General features: G+C 40.0%; 1 protein-coding gene across 1 annotated transcript in view; it reads right to left on the minus strand.

Moving 5' to 3' along the window:
- Nucleotides 1-21172, minus strand: part of LOC147800429 (UPF0696 protein C11orf68 homolog) — a 25927-nt gene continuing 4755 nt past the window's right edge. The window contains exons 2-5 of the mRNA XM_087146003.1: nt 18493-18598; nt 17656-17856; nt 16492-16647; nt 1-2828 (exon numbers count right to left, since the gene is read on the minus strand). Of these exons, the coding sequence (XP_087002129.1) occupies nt 2408-2828; nt 16492-16647; nt 17656-17856; nt 18493-18581 (867 nt within the window). The 5' untranslated portion in view covers nt 18582-18598 and the 3' untranslated portion in view covers nt 1-2407. The remainder of the gene's footprint in view (nt 2829-16491; nt 16648-17655; nt 17857-18492; nt 18599-21172) is intronic.

A 21172-nucleotide genomic window follows, 5' to 3' on the forward strand; every position in this document is an offset into this window, starting at 1 on the left:
TTGTTTACACACTCATGAGGGTGGACTTTATTTTGCTTTAAAGGGACCATGGAATCACTTCACACCTTTTGTATAAATATTCGCACATCTGATTGGAAAATAAAGAGGGTAGCTTTTAGGTTAGTTCTTCAGCTGCATATTTATTGTAACTATTTAGAGTCCATGCTATCTATTATCAAGAAGTGTCTCTGATGTTGCGAATGCACTTGTGCCGTTCAACTTAGGGTTAAGGGATTTTTCTTTTAACATTTAACTTCAAACACGGCACGTTGTTGGGCAAAAAGATCATAACACTGAGTAAAAAAATGGATGTAGAAATAATGACCGTTGGGTAAATTGAGACAAGCCTGCCCATAAGTTTAGGAGATATTCAATGCGGTTAGATGATCTGTTTGCTCAACTGTTAGGCAATTCACATGGTACCAAACATTTGGCAAAACCTGCTCTGCGTTTTTACAGTGTGTCTAAGTGTTAACATTCTTTAATTTTAAGCGCCTGCCGCGACCACTATATGGCAAAAAAGCAGAATTATCGCCTTTTCTTCTCTAAAAGCTGTGCATTTAGTATTTGATATTGTTAGGTTTCTCATAAAAACCGAACTTCCCAAAAGTGCATGGAACGTACCGCTATCAAAGACGCAGGACGTTGCTGGTGTTCACAAAATCAAAGAGTTCCATAAAATCATTCTAATGAACCCTTTGGTAGATTTGACATGCAGGCGTGCATTTCCGAAGTGATCGATGTTTTTTGCACAGTCAAATGCCCTTTAAATTGAACTTTAGATCACCCGATTCGTACCCTCGACCGTTTTTAAATAAGGCTCTTGATGCAAATTGCAAACATTGGAAACGTTGAAATTACCTGTTATCCTGTGATGGTATGTATGTATCCTGCTGTATTAATTAAGAGAGGCTAACCCTCAAATACGCGTTGATGTGAGCATCCTCATTTGATTGAAACAGAATTTGGCTGGAAGTTCAAACCGACAAAATTGAAACTGGTGGTATTTCGTCATTTGAATATTAAGGCTAAGCTGATATTAAGGCTAAGTCCAAGCCGCTAATCCCACTCAGTCTCTACAAAATAATACACTTAACAAGTGTCAAGAGATGCCTGACTTCCTGGTTCCATAACAAAAGTCGAGACAGAATTGGGCTATTCAAAATTACAAATTATTTCAAAAATTTGTTGACCCTCCCACTCCTATTTTCGATTTCAAAAATGACTAGTTATTCTTTAATAAAAAAATCAGAATAATCGATCAATACACATTCGTACTGGTTTCCTCTTCCGGTATTGTTTTAAAATTCCCCTGATGCTAAGTGGCGGCAAGAACTTTTTGGGGGACTTATAGCAACCATACTGAGCAGATATCATGTAACGAACAAGGATTTTGTGAGACGAGTATTTTGCTGTATTCAAAAATCATGCAGCGACCTCAAATCTTACTCAGCAAAAAATTATATGTGAATAATATGAAAAATATTCAGAAACTGATGTTTGAAACTGATGTTTCGAATCCACACACACAAAAAGAATCAGCTGCAGTATTTATTGTAAAATAATTTTGTAAAGTAATGTTCTGACAGTTTTGATCGTTTTCAAAGACGTTCCGTGACACGTTCTGGCACGGTCAAGTGGTGGCGGTAGACACAAAATCCATGCATGTTGAACATCATTGTGGTTGGTCAAGTAGTGGCCTTAAAATCTCCAACGAAAGGACTATTGTCGTTTGCGTTTCCCACAAATCAGTACCCACGCCAATGAGACGACCCATTGGAAAGAAAGGTGCATTAGCAACCGCACCAACCCATTCAAATAGGTCCACACTACATCGTTTGATTTCTAAGTAAAACAACAGCAAAAGAATGTCAGATTTCCACAACTGAAAATGCCTCAGTGATCTCAGCGAATGCTCGGCAGCGATAGGCATATTCAGACACCTGCAAGTTCACACATTATGTGTAAAGTCAAAGATCACCAGGGTAGTCCTATTTCTATCTCTTAAGGTGCGTTTTAATAATTTTGAAAAGGCTCGAAAAGTGTTTCGCACAATAATAACTTGCATAACATTCATAACGATAGTCCCATAGCAACCTCCAAAGCTCCACAATACGTTTTGTGCAATGCAACTTTTTCCATCCAGTCTTATTCAATAAATCAGGTCGCTATAGAAAATTGAAATTTGCAATACAATGATTCTGACAGAATGTGAAGGGGACAGAAAGGTATATTTCAAGTATGTTAGCACAAACTTGTATTTCATGAAGCTTTTCAGAAGTTATTGAGTAACGGGGGGCCGGAGAGTTTGCTCCACTGAACCATCGAACTTTAGAGAAGATACTATTCAAAATGTGACAATAACAGGCTTTCGTGCATAAGTATTACTGCGTTTGTGGCTTTCAAGCTATCGGTAGTTTATCGTGAAAGTTTCGCGGGACTTAGTGCTGTCCCGTATGCTCCCAGCCTTCTTCCCCACATCCCACTGAGACGTGTAGATGCCCGGTCTGAGCCTCCACTTGTTTTGCGAGTACACGCCCAGGATTGAGTAGACGCGAGGCTTGTACGCCATGCGGCCCCGCATCCCGAAGCCACGCAGAACGCCCTCCAGCCTCATCACGTCTTCCTTATCGGTAAAATCCTTGGTGTACACGCTGATGGCATGCTGGGCCCCGTGCAGCTCCTTCCCGTCCCCAACGTCCTCTAGAGGCGTTACCTTGGCGTGGGTCCCCAGCTCGTCCTTCACTGTGGCTCTGGCAATTTTCTCCCATGCCCAATCGACTGAAGTTCCAGTGTCGTAAAAGGCAAGCCATATTCCGGCCAAGCATCTTAAAAGAAAATCAGTTTTCTTCTTTTTGTCATTGCACTGAACTAGGCTTCCGAAGCAACTAATTGGCAGAGAGAACTATTTTAGCAAATAAAATAAATAGAATGAAATAATAAAAAAGGAAAGTTTTCCTTGTCCTTTCAAAACTTTGCAGAAGAGCAAAGGTGGTCAAAGCGGTCAAGGAAGAGACCCTTGTCAATCCCTCCCCCATGCTCACACCCCTTACTTATCGGCACTGCTGCTCACTCTATTGTAAATAAAAGAGCTCAAAATTGAGAAATAAATTCATTTTCTTCATCCAGATGTCCACAGTACAATATTCTGTGCTTAAATGAATAACAAAGAAAGAAACAAACAAAGAAACCAACCAACCAACCAACCAACCAACCAACCAACCAACCAACCAACCAACCAACCAACCAACCAAACAAACAAACAAACAAACAAACAAACAAACAAACAAACAAACAAACAAACAAACAAACAAACAAACAAACAAACAAACAAACAAACACCCCAACAAACAAACACCCCAACAAACACCCCAACAAACCCAACAAACAAACAAACAAACAAACAAACAAACAAACAAACAAACAAACAAACAAACAAACAAACAAACAAACAAACAAACAAACAAACAAACAAACAAACAAACAAACAAACAAACAAACAAACAAACAAACAAACAAACAAACAAACAAACAAACAAACAAACAAACAAACAAACAAACAAACAAACAAACAAACAAACAAACAAACAAACAAACAAACAAACAAACAAACAAACAAACAAACAAACAAACAAACAAACAAACAAACAAACAAACAAACAAACAAACACCCCAACAAACAAACAAACAAACAAACAAACAAACAAACAAACAAACAAACAAACAAACAAACAAACAAACAAACAAACAAACAAACAAACAAACAAACAAACAAACAAACACCCCAACAAAAAAACAAACAAACAAACAAACACTTTTTTCACTTTTCCAAATGAACCTTTAATTCATGACAGAAAATATCTACAAAACAACGATTCTTAAAATAAAACAAGGTTCAAGTGGAATAAGTAAATACTGACATACAATAAACTTAACAGAAAAAAGAAAGGATTCTCAGTAAAAAGATAAAAAGAATTAATTTGCTAATTATAACATGAAGATTGGAACCACACTTATAGTCATCCAAAACCCTGAGACTTCTCATTAGGGATAGACAATGACAACCATGAAAAAAAGATCAGTCTTCATATCAGCCAGAAAAGCTTATTGTCCACAAATGTGAACAAGGTGTTGTTGTGGTCCCATTTGCTCAAAAATAGGCCAACGTTGTGTTTTGCAGAGAAAAAGTGGTAATCAATCAGAATTTTACTCTTCATTCGAAGTTTCCATACAATAAGAGGGTCAGCAGTAGATGAACGCGAGTAGAGAAAGTATATGGTTGCTTTCAGACTGATAATGAAGTAATTTGCCAGATTAACCATCTCCTTTGAACGTCCATTCTTGTACGGAAGGAGGCACCAGTACAGGTCGAAATCTTGAACTACACTCGGGAAAAGACGACTCAAGAGACAGTTCAGAAGATTTAATGCTGGCTGGATGGCGCGACACATGATGAACAAGTGAACGATTGTTCCTCTTTGTCCACACCAAGGGCACAGTGGAGATATGTCTGGGTTAATGTGTTGCAGGACCGGTAGACTGGGCAGAAAGTTATGTAATAGGCGGAATTGGACATCGCCCTCTTTCTTTGAGGAAGGCAGACGATATATTGCTTGCCATTCGATTTTCCGGTTCTCTGGGATTACATTCTGTTCATGCCAGTAAGTCTGAAGAGGAATCTCCAGCTGGTTGAGTTCTGCGTTGAGGGTTTTATAAATAGTCTTTGAAGACGCGCCTGTGGCATCGATGTCTGGAGGGAAGTGAACAACGACGGGAAGTTCTCTCAGGGCTGGGATGCTCTGAAGATTACGTGTGGAGAGACGGTATCCAAAACGGTTGAAAAACTGCGGGAAGACACGCAAGAGGAGATCTGTCATTTCAGAGAGTTCAGCGCGAAGAAGCCTGTTTGAGGACCTTCGCACTGGGTTTGCAGCTTGGATATCCTCCGTTGTTTTCCATTTTCCGGAAGAGACGTCCAGTAGGTCTCCAACTGTACGAACACCACACATCCGGAGACGAGGGCAAAGGAGATGGTCATCTATACCGGCAAACTTAATTACATGAGTAGAAATTAACGGTAAATTCAAAATGAAATGAAGAGAATCGAGCGGTATGACAATTTGGGCTCTCGATATCTTCCAAGCTTGTAACACATTACAGTAGAATGTTGGGAGGTGAACAAAAAATTTAGCGTCAAGATTTATTAAGAAGATTTGAGCATCAAAATCGAACTTGCAATATTGACGCAAAAAGTAGCTCATGAAAGCGAAAACAGGATGAGGTGATTTTTTTAGAAATCTTTGTACAAAGGAGAAGCGATACGTAAAAACTCGTGACTGGAGGCAGGTAAGGCCCAGACCGCCTGTTTCAGGTGAACGATACAAAATATTTTCCTTTATCCAATGTCGCCCATCAGACCAAATAAAATCTACCAGTTTCCTTTGGAGTTCACTGAGAATTTCTGGAGGGGGGGATAAAACTGCAAGGACGTGAAGAAGTTTGGAAGCCGCTAACTGATTGGCTACCAGGGCTCTGCCTCTGAAGGACAGCAGTTTACACAATCCTTTCCAACGAGCAAGAACGTTTTGCAATTTTTCTCGACAGGTTTGCCAGTTTTGTTGAAAAAAATGGAAGGAGTTTCCCATGTGAACTCCAAGGAATTTTAAACCAGTATTATTCCACTTAAAATTTAAGGGGTTGTCCGTTCTATTTATCCACGAACCGACCCAGAGGCCTTGAGATTTAGTAAAATTCAAACAAGCAGCAGAACAACGGCTATAACAATGATAAATATCTTGAATAATATTAAAAGCTTTATCACTGGTAACAAATATAGAAAATCGGCATAGGCCGAGGTAACAACAGTGTAATCAGAATTAGGAATCATAAAGCCAAAAGGTTTTAAATTACATCGAAGAGCATGGAGGAGAGGTTCTATAGCTATTGCATATAGCAAACCTGAAAGTGGACATCCTTGTCTAATTCCCTTTTTAAAAGGGAAAGGTGCGGTTAAGGAGCCACAAACCTTGATAAAACTCTGAGCATCATTATATAGCAGTTTGACATAGGAGATAAATCTTTCTCCAAAACCCATGGTCTTCATAACAGCACATAAATAGTAATGATCCACATTATCAAATGCCTTTTTTTGATCAAGATTTAAAACAGCCAGAGGAATACAGTGAGAATTAGCATACATAAGAATATCCTTGATTAGGATGATATTATCATAAATTGAACGACCCGGAACAGTATAACTTTGATCAGGGTGAACAACGCTATCGATAACATTTTTGAGTCGGTTTGAAATAATTTTTGCAAAAATTTTGTAGTCTGTATTGAGTAAAGAGACAGGACGCCAGTTTGAAATCTCAAGCAAGTCGCCTGTTTTGGGAAGAAGGGTTATAACTCCCCTTCGACAAGAAACCGGAAGGTGGCCGTTGGCAACAGATTCATTGAGTACTGCCATGAGATCGTCCTTAATGATATTCCAAAAAGTTTGATAAAATTCAGAAGTAAGGCCATCCAGGCCAGGGGACTTATTTAAATTTAACTGGTTAACCGCCATATCCATTTCATCTGTTGTTATCGGTTTGTCACAATCTTCAGAGTCACTTTCACTGAGCGTAGGTAAATTTTTAAACAAGTGATCCATAGTACTGGGTTCAGTTTCGGCCTCACTGTACAATTCTTTGTAGAAATTCCGAATGTGACATTTTATTTCATTTGGATCATCAGTAGTCCTTCCAGATGAGAGACGAACTTTAGAAATAGTTTTGGCGGTAGAGTTGGATTTTTCCAGATTAAAAAAGAATGTAGAACAAGTGTCAATTTCTGTTGTGAGCTTAAAGCGAGATCTAATGATAGCCCCTTTAGCGTCATGCTTAAAGTGTTCATTCAGGGCATCCCGCTGTTCCTGAAGAGTTTTTTGAGTCTCTGGGGTAAGATCAGGACAACACTGTAAATCATCAATGGATTTGTGAAGAGAATGAATCTTGTCCCGTTTTTCACGGGCAATTTTAGCTCCATACATTTGAGTGATAGATTTAATATGATTCTTTCCCATGTCCCACCATACACTGATGGAGGAAAATTGGCATCTTGTAGCTTGCCACTTTTTCCAAAATTGTTTAAAAATTCCTTTGTAGGTCTCATCTTGAAGCAAAGAATTATTGAAGTGCCAGTAGGCGCTACCCTTCTTACTTACATCGGGAAGTGTTATTTTAAGAACAACAGCACTATGATCCGACAAGGAACAAGGTTGAATGTTACAGGAGTCAACAGAGGGCAAAAGGTGAACAGGGAAGTAAATTCTATCAAGTCTAGCTTTGGAGGTGCTTCTCAAATTGCCAGTGCTGTATCTGAACCAAGTAAATTTAGATGAATTGGGATTATTTCTACGCCAAACATCACACATAGAAAAAGTATTGATGATATTTTCTACAGCGGAAGCAATTTTGTGTCTCCTTTCAATGTTTTGCGAGAAGCGATCCAGAAGCGGGTCATGTGTACAATTAAAATCCCCGCCAAAAATGATAACTGGATTGTCGTGTGAAGAACAATGCTCTTCCAAGGAGATAAGACAGTTCATTGCAGCAACGTCATCCTGAGGAATCAGGATATTGTAAATATGATAGGTGGTTGAATAAATTCTAAGCTCGAGAAAAAGAACATATCCAGCACAGATCGTACAAGATTTTATTATGTTAAAATTATTATTTTTCTTGACGAGAGTAGCTACACCAGATCCCCGGGTGGTTCCAGGAGCGCAACAGACATCATACGGCCATGTTTTCCAACACAAATCTTCGTTCCTAAGATCATACGTTTCCTGTAGCAGAACAACATCGGGATTTTCAAGGGTTATGTCTAGATACGCACGAACAGAGTTGTTTTTGATGGGCGTGGAACATCCCCCTGTATTGAGGGTTACTAGGGTGAAAGTCATATACAAAACAAAGAAAAGTAGAAACATCATGGAAAAAGATGGATGGGATCGCTGGGATCGAGGTTTCTGACAAGCTTTCGAATCCTCTGTTGCATATTTTTCGTGAACAGAGGGCTGTTGCGGAGTGGCTTCAGCTGTTTTACTAGACCGGGGATGTCATGAGTAAATTTCCTGGCAACGTCAAGCGGCTTTCGACGTGACTTGACGCACTTAAGGAAGGTGACGACTTCCTCGTTTTGAAGTGGTCCTTTTGTCAGGTTTAGGTCCCCTGGCCCATCTCCCTCTTGATCGAAGACGCTTACGACAGAGGAGACGGATTCATGGTCGCTCTCTGAATCCAGTTGAGATGGGTGTATCGGTGGTGATTCTGTGGACATCTGAGATTCGTCCAGGATTTGGGAGATATTTTCCTCCGTTGAAGTTTGGGAGACACTTTCATCTCTTTCCATCTGGGGTGTATCACTTAGCTTACGCAGTTTTCGCTGTGGAGACGGAGACTTCAGCTGCACCAATGGATTGGACACAACTTCTTTAGGCTTTGATTTTTTGCGGTGTCCTTTGGCAACAACCTCTGCAAAGAGAGGAGAGGTTTCACGAGAAGGAGCTGGAGGCGAACCCCAGATGGAAGGCACTGTAGTATTGTTGGATGTTTTTAGATGTTGTGTATTTTGCTTTGAAGGAGCTGGACTTAAAGTGGTGTTATGTTTGTCTGCAGTGGAATCACTTTGTTTTTCTGTCTCCTGTTGTTTTAGAGGTGTACCTGTTAAAAATCGAGCATCAGGTTCAGTGGCTGAATGTTGCTGCGCATCAGTATCAGCTGGCTTATCTGAAGTAGACGGCTTGTTCTGGTCAGTCAAACTGTCTCGTCGACTCTGTTTTGATGGATGTTTCGGGTCAGATTTTTTACCGTGTACAAACTTGGGAGGGGGATTCAGTGGGTTAAAATCTGCCATGTTTGTGTCAGATGTAGACGGTTCAGCTTGTGTTGTTTTTTTGCAATGTTTACTTATGTGGCCATTTTCTCCACAGCTGAAACATTTAACAGAATCATTGGAGATGAAAACTCTGTAGTTCACCCCTGCGTGAAATATGTTCATGTGATCGGGAATAGTGACATTGGTTTCTATGATAGCATGCACTTGACGTCTAAAAGACATAACATGAGATAACTCTTTGTCTTTAATTCCCAAGGGGATCGGTTTGATGGCTGAAACTGGTTTGCAGAAGCTTGATAGATTTCGTGCAATGACTGCATTTGGTAATTCTGGATATACATTGGACAGTACAAGTCTCTCAGTAGGTTTTACTAAGGGGGTGATGGATATAAACGAATCGTTGTACTCCAAACCATACACAACAGCTTCCTCAACCGCTTCCCTTGATTTGAGGTAGACTGCTACACGCCCATTTGATATACGGGAGGCAGAAACTATTTCAGCAGGGTTCATACCCGAGACAGATAGTGCATTAACATAACACTGGACAGAGACATTGTCTTCAGCTTTGAAAACGATTCCATTCTCGCGAGTTATGTTAGTGAAAGGTTCAGATGCAACATTGGTCTTTGAGAAGCCAGTCGCCTGATCACCTGAGTGATCCCGAACAACAGGACGGTCGGCAGCACGACTAGCCATGGCGGCCAGCCCCGCTAGCTAACGTGTATCGAATGTTCGGGACTATGCCAAAAAAAAAGAGGTGAAAATATTACAAGATGATATACCGTAACAGTCCTTCAATAAGACCTATCAAGTCTACAACAATATACGTACACAACTACAACCAATAAGGACCAAAAAGGTCATTAGTACAGTGATAAAACTTACGTTAAACGAGAGCCCAAAAATCACACCGCCTTCAAGAAAACAAACAAACAAACAAACAAACAACCCACCCAACACCCCCAACAAACAAACAAACAAACAAACAAACAATTAAACAAGCAAACAAACAAACAAACAAACAAACAAACAAACAATTAAACAAGCAAACAAACAAACAAACAAACAAACAAACAAACAAACAAACAAACAAACAAACAAACAAACAAACAAACAAACAAACAAACAAACAAACAAACAAACAAACAAACAAACAAACAAACAAACAAACAAACAAACAAACAAACAAACAAACAAACAAACACCCCAACAAACAAACAAACAAACAAACAAACAAACAAACAAACAAACAAACAAACAAACAAACAAACAAACAAACAAACAAACACCCCAACACCCCAACAAACAAACAAACAAACAAACAAACAAACAAACAAACAAACAAACAAACAAACACTTTTTTTTTCCAAATGAACCTTTAATTCATGACAGAAAATATCTACAAAACAACGATTCTTAAAATAAAACAAGGTTCAAGTGGAATAAGTAAATACTGACATACAATAAACTTAACAGAAAAAAGAAAGGATTCTCAGTAAAAAGATAAAAAGAATTAATTTGCTAATTATAACATGAAGATTGGAACCACACTTATAGTCATCCAAAACCCTGAGACTTCTCATTAGGGATAGACAATGACAACCATGAAAAAAAGATCAGTCTTCATATCATCCAGAAAAGCTTATTGTCCACAAATGTGAACAAGGTGTTGTTGTGGTCCCATTTGCTCAAAAATAGGCCAACGTTGTGTTTTGCAGAGAAAAAGTGGTAATCAATCAGAATTTTACTCTTCATTCGAAGTTTCCATACAATAAGAGGGTCAGCAGTAGATGAACGCGAGTAGAGAAAGTATATGGTTGCTTTCAGACTGATAATGAAGTAATTTGCCAGATTAACCATCTCCTTTGAACGTCCATTCTTGTACGGAAGGAGGCACCAGTACAGGTCGAAATCTTGAACTACACTCGGGAAAAGACGACTCAAGAGACAGTTCAGAAGATTTAATGCTGGCTGGATGGCGCGACACATGATGAACAAGTGAACGATTGTTCCTCTTTGTCCACACCAAGGGCACAGTGGAGATATGTCTGGGTTAATGTGTTGCAGGACCGGTAGACTGGGCAGAAAGTTATGTAATAGGCGGAATTGGACATCGCCCTCTTTCTTTGAGGAAGGCAGACGATATATTGCTTGCCATTCGATTTTCCGGTTCTCTGGGATTACATTCTGTTCATGCCAGTAAGTCTGAAGAGGAATCTCCAGCTGGTTGAGTTCTGCGTTGAGGGTTTTATAAATAGTCTTTGAAGACGCGCCTGTGGCATCGATGTCTGGAGGGAAGTGAACAACGACGGGAAGTTCTCTCAGGGCTGGGATGCTCTGAAGATTACGTGTGGAGAGACGGTATCCAAAACGGTTGAAAAACTGCGGGAAGACACGCAAGAGGAGATCTGTCATTTCAGAGAGTTCAGCGCGAAGAAGCCTGTTTGAGGACCTTCGCACTGGGTTTGCAGCTTGGATATCCTCCGTTGTTTTCCATTTTCCGGAAGAGACGTCCAGTAGGTCTCCAACTGTACGAACACCACACATCCGGAGACGAGGGCAAAGGAGATGGTCATCTATACCGGCAAACTTAATTACATGAGTAGAAATTAACGGTAAATTCAAAATGAAATGAAGAGAATCGAGCGGTATGACAATTTGGGCTCTCGATATCTTCCAAGCTTGTAACACATTACAGTAGAATGTTGGGAGGTGAACAAAAAATTTAGCGTCAAGATTTATTAAGAAGATTTGAGCATCAAAATCGAACTTGCAATATTGACGCAAAAAGTAGCTCATGAAAGCGAAAACAGGATGAGGTGATTTTTTTAGAAATCTTTGTACAAAGGAGAAGCGATACGTAAAAACTCGTGACTGGAGGCAGGTAAGGCCCAGACCGCCTGTTTCAGGTGAACGATACAAAATATTTTCCTTTATCCAATGTCGCCCATCAGACCAAATAAAATCTACCAGTTTCCTTTGGAGTTCACTGAGAATTTCTGGAGGGGGGGATAAAACTGCAAGAACGTGAAGAAGTTTGGAAGCCGCTAACTGATTGGCTACCAGGGCTCTGCCTCTGAAGGACAGCAGTTTACACAATCCTTTCCAACGAGCAAGAACGTTTTGCAATTTTTCTCGACAGGTTTGCCAGTTTTGTTGAAAAAAATGGAAGGAGTTTCCCATGTGAACTCCAAGGAATTTTAAACCAGTATTATTCCACTTAAAATTTAAGGGGTTGTCCGTTCTATTTATCCACGAACCGACCCAGAGGCCTTGAGATTTAGTAAAATTCAAACAAGCAGCAGAACAACGGCTATAACAATGATAAATATCTTGAATAATATTAAAAGCTTTATCACTGGTAACAAATATAGAAACATCATCGGCATAGGCCGAGGTAACAACAGTGTAATCAGAATTAGGAATCATAAAGCCAAAAGGTTTTAAATTACATCGAAGAGCATGGAGGAGAGGTTCTATAGCTATTGCATATAGCAAACCTGAAAGTGGACATCCTTGTCTAATTCCCTTTTTAAAAGGGAAAGGTGCGGTTAAGGAGCCACAAACCTTGATAAAACTCTGAGCATCATTATATAGCAGTTTGACATAGGAGATAAATCTTTCTCCAAAACCCATGGTCTTCATAACAGCACATAAATAGTAATGATCCACATTATCAAATGCCTTTTTTTGATCAAGATTTAAAACAGCAAGAGGAATACAGTGAGAATTAGCATACATAAGAATATCCTTGATTAAGATGATATTATCATAAATTGAACGACCCGGAACAGTATAACTTTGATCAGGGTGAACAACGCTATCGATAACATTTTTGAGTCGGTTTGAAATAATTTTTGCAAAAATTTTGTAGTCTGTATTTAGTAAAGAGACAGGACGCCAGTTTGAAATCTCAAGCAAGTCGCCAGTTTTGGGAAGAAGGGTTATAACTCCCCTTCGACAAGAAACCGGAAGGTGGCCGCTGGCAACAGATTCATTGAGTACTGCCATGAGATCGTCCTTAATGATATTCCAAAAAGTTTGATAAAATTCAGAAGTAAGGCCATCCAAGCCAGGGGACTTATTTAAATTTAACTGGTTAACCGCCATATCCATTTCATCTGTTGTTATTGGTTTGTCACAATCTTCAGAGTCACTTTCACTGAGCGTAGGTAAATTTTTAAACAAGTGATCCATAGTACTGGGTTCAGTTTCGGCCTCACTGTACAATTCTTTGTAGAAATTCCGAATGTGACATTTTATTTCATTTGGATCATCAGTAGTCCTTCCAGATGAGAGACGAATTTTAGAAATAGTTTTAGCGGTAGAGTTGGATTTTTCTAGATTAAAAAAGAATGTAGAACAAGTGTCAATTTCTGTTGTGAGCTTAAAGCGAGATCTAATGATAGCCCCTTTAGCGTCATGCTTGAAGTGTTCATTCAGGGCATCCCGCTGTTCCTGAAGAGTTTTTTGAGTCTCTGGGGTAAGATCAGGACAACACTGTAAATCATCAATGGATTTGTGAAGAGAATGAATCTTGTCCCGTTTTTCACGGGCAATTTTAGCTCCATACATTTGAGTGATAGATTTAATATGATTCTTTCCCATGTCCCACCATACACTGATGGAGGAAAATTGGCATCTTGTAGCTTGCCACTTTTTCCAAAATTGTTTAAAAATTCCTTTGTAGGTCTCATCTTGAAGCAAAGAATTATTGAAGTGCCAGTAGGCGCTACCCTTCTTACTTACATCGGGAAGTGTTATTTTAAGAACAACAGCACTATGATCCGACAAGGAACAAGGTTGAATGTTACAGGAGTCAACAGAGGGCAAAAGGTGAACAGGGAAGTAAATTCTATCAAGTCTAGCTTTGGAGGTGCTTCTCAAATTGCCAGTGCTGTATCTGAACCAAGTAAATTTAGATGAATTGGGATTATTTCTACGCCAAACATCACACATAGAAAAAGTATTGATGATATTTTCTACAGCGGAAGCAATTTTGTGTCTCCTTTCAATGTTTTGCGAGAAGCGATCCAGAAGCGGGTCATGTGTACAATTAAAATCCCCGCCAAAAATGATAACTGGATTGTCGTGTGAAGAACAATGCTCTTCCAAGGAGATAAGACAGTTCATTGCAGCAACGTCATCCTGAGGAATCAGGATATTGTAAATATGATAGGTGGTTGAATAAATTCTAAGCTCGAGAAAAAGAACATATCCAGCACAGATCGTACAAGATTTTATTATGTTAAAATTATTATTTTTCTTGACGAGAGTAGCTACACCAGATCCCCGGGTGGTTCCAGGAGCGCAACAGACATCATACGGCCATGTTTTCCAACACAAATCTTCGTTCCTAAGATCATACGTTTCCTGTAGCAGAACAACATCGGGATTTTCAAGGGTTATGTCTAGATACGCACGAACAGAGTTGTTTTTGATGGGCGTGGAACATCCCCCTGTATTGAGGGTTACTAGGGTGAAAGTCATATACAAAACAAAGAAAAGTAGAAACATCATGGAAAAAGATGGATGGGATCGCTGGGATCGAGGTTTCTGACAAGCTTTCGAATCCTCTGTTGCATATTTTTCGTGAACAGAGGGCTGTTGCGGAGTGGCTTCAGCTGTTTTACTAGACCGGGGATGTCATGAGTAAATTTCCTGGCAACGTCAAGCGGCTTTCGACGTGACTTGACGCACTTAAGGAAGGTGACGACTTCCTCGTTTTGAAGTGGTCCTTTTGTCAGGTTTAGGTCCCCTGGCCCATCTCCCTCTTGATCGAAGACGCTTACGACAGAGGAGACGGATTCATGGTCGCTCTCTGAATCCAGTTGAGATGGGTGTATCGGTGGTGATTCTGTGGACATCTGAGATTCGTCCAGGATTTGGGATATATTTTCCTCCGTTGAAGTTTGGGAGACACTTTCATCTCTTTCCATCTGGGGTGTATCACTTAGCTTACGCAGTTTTCGCTGTGGAGACGGAGACTTCAGCTGCACCAATGGATTGGACACAACTTCTTTAGGCTTTGATTTTTTGCGGTGTCCTTTGGCAACAACCTCTGCAAAGAGAGGAGAGGTTTCACGAGAAGGAGCTGGAGGCGAACCCCAGATGGAAGGCACTGTAGTATTGTTAGATGTTTTTAGATGTTGTGTATTTTGCTTTGAAGGAGCTGGACTTAAAGTGGTGTTATGTTTGTCTGCAGTGGAATCACTTTGTTTTTCTGTCTCCTGTTGTTTTAAAGGTGTACCTGTTAAAAATCGAGCATCAGGTTCAGTGGCTGATTGTTGCTGCGCATCAGTATCAGCTAGCTTATCTGAAGTAGACGGCTTGTTCTGGTCAGTCAAACTGTCTCGTCGACTCTGTTTTGATGGATGTTTCGGGTCAGATTTTTTACCGTGTACAAACTTGGGAGGGGGATTCAGTGGGTTAAAATCTGCCATGTTTGTGTCAGATGTAGACGGTTCAGCTTGTGTTGTTTTTTTGCAATGTTTACTTATGTGGCCATTTTCTCCACAGCTGAAACATTTAACAGAATCATTGGAGATGAAAACTCTGTAGTTCACCCCTGCGTGAAATATGTTCATGTGATCGGGAATAGTGACATTGGTTTCTATGATAGCATGCACTTGACGTCTAAAAGACATAACATGAGATAACTCTTTGTCTTTAATTCCCAAGGGGATCGGTTTGATGGCTGAAACTGGTTTGCAGAAGCTTGATAGATTTCGTGCAATGACTGCATTTGGTAATTCTGGATATACATTGGACAGTACAAGTCTCTCAGTAGGTTTTACTAAGGGGGTGATGGATATAAACGAATCGTTGTACTCCAAACCATACACAACAGCTTCCTCAACCGCTTCCCTTGATTTGAGGTAGACTGCTACACGCCCATTTGATATACGGGAGGCAGAAACTATTTCAGCAGGGTTCATACCCGAGACAGATAGTGCATTAACATAACACTGGACAGAGACATTGTCTTCAGCTTTGAAAACGATTCCATTCTCGCGAGTTATGTTAGTGAAAGGTTCAGATGCAACATTGGTCTTTGAGAAGCCAGTCGCCTGATCACCTGAGTGATCCCGAACAACAGGACGGTCGGCAGCACGACTAGCCATGGCGGCCAGCCCCGCTAGCTAACGTGTATCGAATGTTCGGGACTATGCCAAAAAAAAAGAGGTGAAAATATTACAAGATGATATACCGTAACAGTCCTTCAATAAGACCTATCAAGTCTACAACAATATACGTACACAACTACAACCAATGAGGACCAAAAAGGTCATTAGTACAGTGATAAAACTTACGTTAAACGAGAGCCCAAAAATCACACCGCCTTCAAGAAAACAAACAAACAAACAAACAAACAAACAAACAAACAACCCAACAAACAAACAAACAAACAAACAAACAAACAAACAAACAAACAAACAAACAAACAAACAAACAAACAAATTAATTAAAAAAAACGAAACCAAAAAAAGCAAACCAAAAAAAAAAAAACCACAAAAAAGAAAACAAACAAAAGAAAACAAAAGAAAACAAAAAAAAACAACAACAAACGAAAACAAAACCCCCCCAAAACCCCCCAAAACTGACCCGTTTGACTCGGCTAGTTTTGTGACTGCATCGAAGTCAATAGTTTTGTTAGATTTCTGGAGTTGTTCCCAATCACTGAGTAGCCCATCACAATCTCCCAATCTCTCATCCTCAAAGCCTGGGGATCGGACTGCAATCCAGCCAATACCGTCAGACCTAGAGTGATAATGAAACAGAATCTAGAGACATTGATTTGTGGAGTTCAACAGAATGATAGAGAAGTAGGCAACTGCAAGATGTACGGACTTTCAAGATGAGATCATACTAAGAACGTTGGGAAAAAATCCGGGCGTTTCACAATAGTGCGCCTCCAAGGGCTTGCAACGCACTAGCCAATCATAAGGGGCGAAATCTGCCAACCCGATGCGCGTTTGGAAAGAGTCGACAGATTGCGCACATTGTAACTGGCCAACGCGTTGCAAACTCTTGGAGGCGCACTCTTGTGAATCGCCCATATTGCGCAATTAGTCTGTCCCCAAGAAGATGTTGGGTAGCAAATATGGAACCAGAGCGAAATTAGATTGTGTGAAGCATGCTGTCATTTAATTTCCAGAGAGCAAAGTCACCCTGGCAACCAACAACACGATTGGAGACAAATTCTGTCAAACAACAAGATTGATTTTCTTTCGTTCAAGTAGGCAAAATGTCTGAAACGGTCTTTTCCTTCTATCGTGTCCACAGCCTGGTTTCAGTCAGTGAAAGACTGAAATCCCACAATTTGAAAACAACTGAGAAAAGTAGTGCAAGTATTTATTCCAGAGAAACATCTTTAAAGCAATCACAGTTTGACATTGAAGTTCACCCTGAACGTTTATGATTGTTTGTATTATGATGGCCAACTGATCTCAGACCCAACCTACATTTCACGTGCTACAAATGAATTTCTGATTTTTGGAAGGGCCTATCAGAGATGCCATCATGAGCAAAGTCCCTCTGAGAAATCTGATGATAGGGTTGCTAACTAGGAAGCGAGTCAAAGCTGCATTCTTCAGATGACAGGCCCCGGGGTCCAAGGATTACAATTGGTGTCGAAAGTAATTTTGAGGGAAGGAGAACACTTACCGCATGTAGTAGTGTGGTAATGTTTGTTAATTTCAATCACTCTTAGATTCTCACAGATTGCAACTCAGCGCTTTCATTTCCATAAACAAAAGTTTTTCTCACCGTTTCACCTTCGAGGGCGCACTGGTCTCGAAAAACTCTTCCAAAAGCTTCATCCAGTCCTTTTTGGGGTAGTCTTGAGGATCGAATAGGAGGCCGTCTTCCTCGCCAGCCTTCACAGCGTCCCTATGCAGGCGGTCAGAGCGTTCAGGGTCACATCGCCCTCTCGCGTCACAGTCACTGGGAGTGGATTTTGAAGTCGGCCTGAAACGTATTGGATAATGTCAATAACATCTTTCTATCGTCTTCATTATGTTTTGCTTTGAATACATCTACACTTGCTAATCAGATTATTCAGAATGCGTTGTTAACAGAGCGCTTTTCAAAGAGATGTTTTTGGTGAGACAATCTGAAAAAATACATTCTTAAACCGATTTTCGTTTCTTAGCAAATAGACAACTTCCGACCTTTCTACAAAGCCATTCCAAAAAGTGTACATTAGCATGCTATGAAAGTGTCGAATTCAGAATTACCGGCATCTTGCTGCAGCATGTTGTAAATGGATTCCGTGTTCGTTTCTTCTCTTCCATAATGGCTTCTTGCATAACTCATCATGCAAACACGAATCTCACTTTTTATCATGAGCAGGGACATAGGCAATTGACATGGTCAAAACAAAGGGAAACTCCTGAACGTTTCCCTGTCATCAGAAAGTAAAAAAGCAGGAAAGTTAATCCAATCGTCATACCCCCATGCAGACATGGAGGATGAATTTTTCTCAACCGTCCCAGGGCCCACATAGACAAGCTAAGTATGGACCACTGGGGCGTGCGTAAAAACGTTTGATTGTTTTCAAGGTCTGTAGTCTCATAATAACCCCAGTACTGTTCTGAAACTTACAGGGTTAATTTCGACAGCCTGGAAGTCAGGTCTCCAATCGCTTCTTCTCCCTCGTCCGATCTGGACAACTGTCTTTGCCGACTGTTCATCTCAGTGTTTTAAAAACCTGGCAACATCATAAGATATATAATTCATAAATACTTCAGGCATTTACGCTCTGATCGCTCAACACCCTATCCTTTCCAATAAACATAGCTGAGAAATATTTAAAACCAGTCGATCAATAAACTTGGCCCCTGAATCGGGACAAAAGGCTGCTTTCGCCGTTCGAAGGTCTTATATAATAAAAATACGGAATTCTCTGAGAAAAAAGTAACAATTATCACAAGAAAATCGATTTCAGATCACTTACATTTCAAATAAAACTTAATACCGTTTGTTAAAAGCTTACAAGATGGTGGGGATTACAATATATGTTGCAGTCAAAATGCCATCTGCTTTATGCAGCGCAATAATCAATACAATGCACACGCTTGCGTTCACTTATACGCCATGGAGACATCGACTTTTCTCTCCGTCCAGCGCAGCCAGAGTGTATCAAAAACAGCCATATGACGTTGGTTTTCCAGTCAGACGCTATAGCACGTTGTTGTTTAGCAAGTTTAGATTAGGGGTTTGGACAACACAGGCAAGGCAATTTCTTGCATTACACAATTTAACGTTTACATTTTCACCCATTGTGCAGAATCGATGGCGCAGCCAAAGTGAAAGCTATTTTTTCCCTGGTCAAAGGATGATTGTACTATGGAAATGATGTGATGCACAGCTGTGCTTGAGGTTGTTTGATATGCTGAGGGCGTTTGTGCGTGAAATTATATGTTACTGTAGCTCCGATAAGCCTTACATTCCCCTTAGGAATGCCTCAAAAAATCGAGTTTGCATGTGCCCAACTATATAAAAATTCTTAGCAGTTGTTTGAATGACGGTCAGTCATGCCCATTAAGGGAAAGGGGACAAACGTTTTCTTTACCGTTCTAAAAGTGCTCAGATCGTTCATAACTTAAAACACTAACGATTACTTTGTGTCGCAGGGGAAAAACAAACGACTGTCATATACCCAAAAGAAGATTAAACAACTGGCAACAAGCCTTAAGAAACAACAAAGCAGAATGGCTGGCGTGTTTCTATTTCACGTGTGAATGAGCGTAGGCGCTTTGTTTCCTGGCAACAACTTTCCCTGAACTCGGTTACCAGTAGCTGATTTATGCGTGCTGTTTCCCGTTTGCTTAACAAGGGAGGAAGGTAGACTGTTTCCAGTCTCCATATAGAAATGTTCAAAAATAAGTTTGGATTTTATGAGTATAAGAGAGACGGGAACTACGCCGTCGACATAGCCTCAGTGTACACTGTACAATCACTTCCGAGAGACAGTTGCGCACGCAGCCCATATCAAGTGGTTTTTAAAGTGAAGCTGCAATGACCTTTTTTTCTCAGACACTTTTTTCCTGCAACTATGTACTCTTCTTCAATGTATGGAAAATCTTTTACAATTCTATTTCTACACTTTTATTCTAACGAATTCGTTGAAAAGTATAACTTTAAACATTCAAATTATCCATGCTTTTCTGGACAATGAGGACGCTGTTGCTGTGATGTCATCCATAAAAAACATATTTCTATTCATAGGTTTTTCTGTTAAAATTGTGAGCCCAGAAACCACTTTCTAAAAACATTTCTGAGAAAAGGACTGATGCTTGATTATTGCTATGCACATAAACAACAATGAACAAGCAAAGAAGGGACAATTTAGTCTTGTAACATCTACAAAACTGCAGGACTTTCTTCTTAGAAATACATCACAGTTTTGCTCATGAACATGGAAATCCTCATGAGAATAAAACCAAATACACGGTAAAATACCCTTCAAAACAGTAAAACAAACATTGAAATGAGGTTAACTGAGACACAAAAGGTGCATTTTGAAGGTTTGTACTGAAACACGTTGATTGCAGCTACCTTTGGCTTCACTGGAATATTAGAAATCTATCCAACAACCCATTAAAGGAAAGTTATTTAGTATTTTGCGGAATTAGAATCAGATGAATTTGTAGCATTGTCTCTCCTATCAGTGTGGGCGTCGCGGGGGACAAAAAAAGAGGAAAAGAACAAAAGGAAAAAAGCGGAAGAACCGATGAAGAAAAAAAAGGACAGAAGATGAACATCATCAACAGAAAAAATTCGGCATCTACCCCCTTCTGTTCAGGGTTTTCCAGTTGCTACTGAATAATATTTTCCCCCGGAAAAAGTCGTATAGCAGCACAATGAATCATCACAGTTACCTTCTACAATTAAAACGTCACGAAATATATATTGAAATTAGCTTTTAAATAAAACAATTTAACTTGAAGTTGGATTTTTATGATGCTGTGCCTCCTGGGGGTTATCCAGTTCGTAAGTGTGACGTCACTTCAGTTTCAACCACGCCCACTGCACACGTGCACTGCTCATAGGGTTGCATGCTTTGATCGCTGTTTGCTTGGAACCATGGAACCGGAAGTTGAAGCGCAAATTCAGCGATTGTCCAATGAGAGCCTGCAAATCGTGGCGGTCCGCCATTGTGACAAAGTCACTTACGAACCGGATTACCAAATGGAGACAAAATTTATTGCATTATTACGCAATAAAAATATTTTTGGATACTTCAAATTGGCACTAACGGGCCTCCGTAGCTAGCAACATG

The sequence above is a fragment of the Acanthaster planci genome, linkage group LG01, assembly GCF_054643075.1.
Source record: "Acanthaster planci isolate LZ-2023a linkage group LG01, COTS_SCS, whole genome shotgun sequence".
NCBI classification, from domain to species: domain Eukaryota; kingdom Metazoa; phylum Echinodermata; class Asteroidea; order Valvatida; family Acanthasteridae; genus Acanthaster; species Acanthaster planci.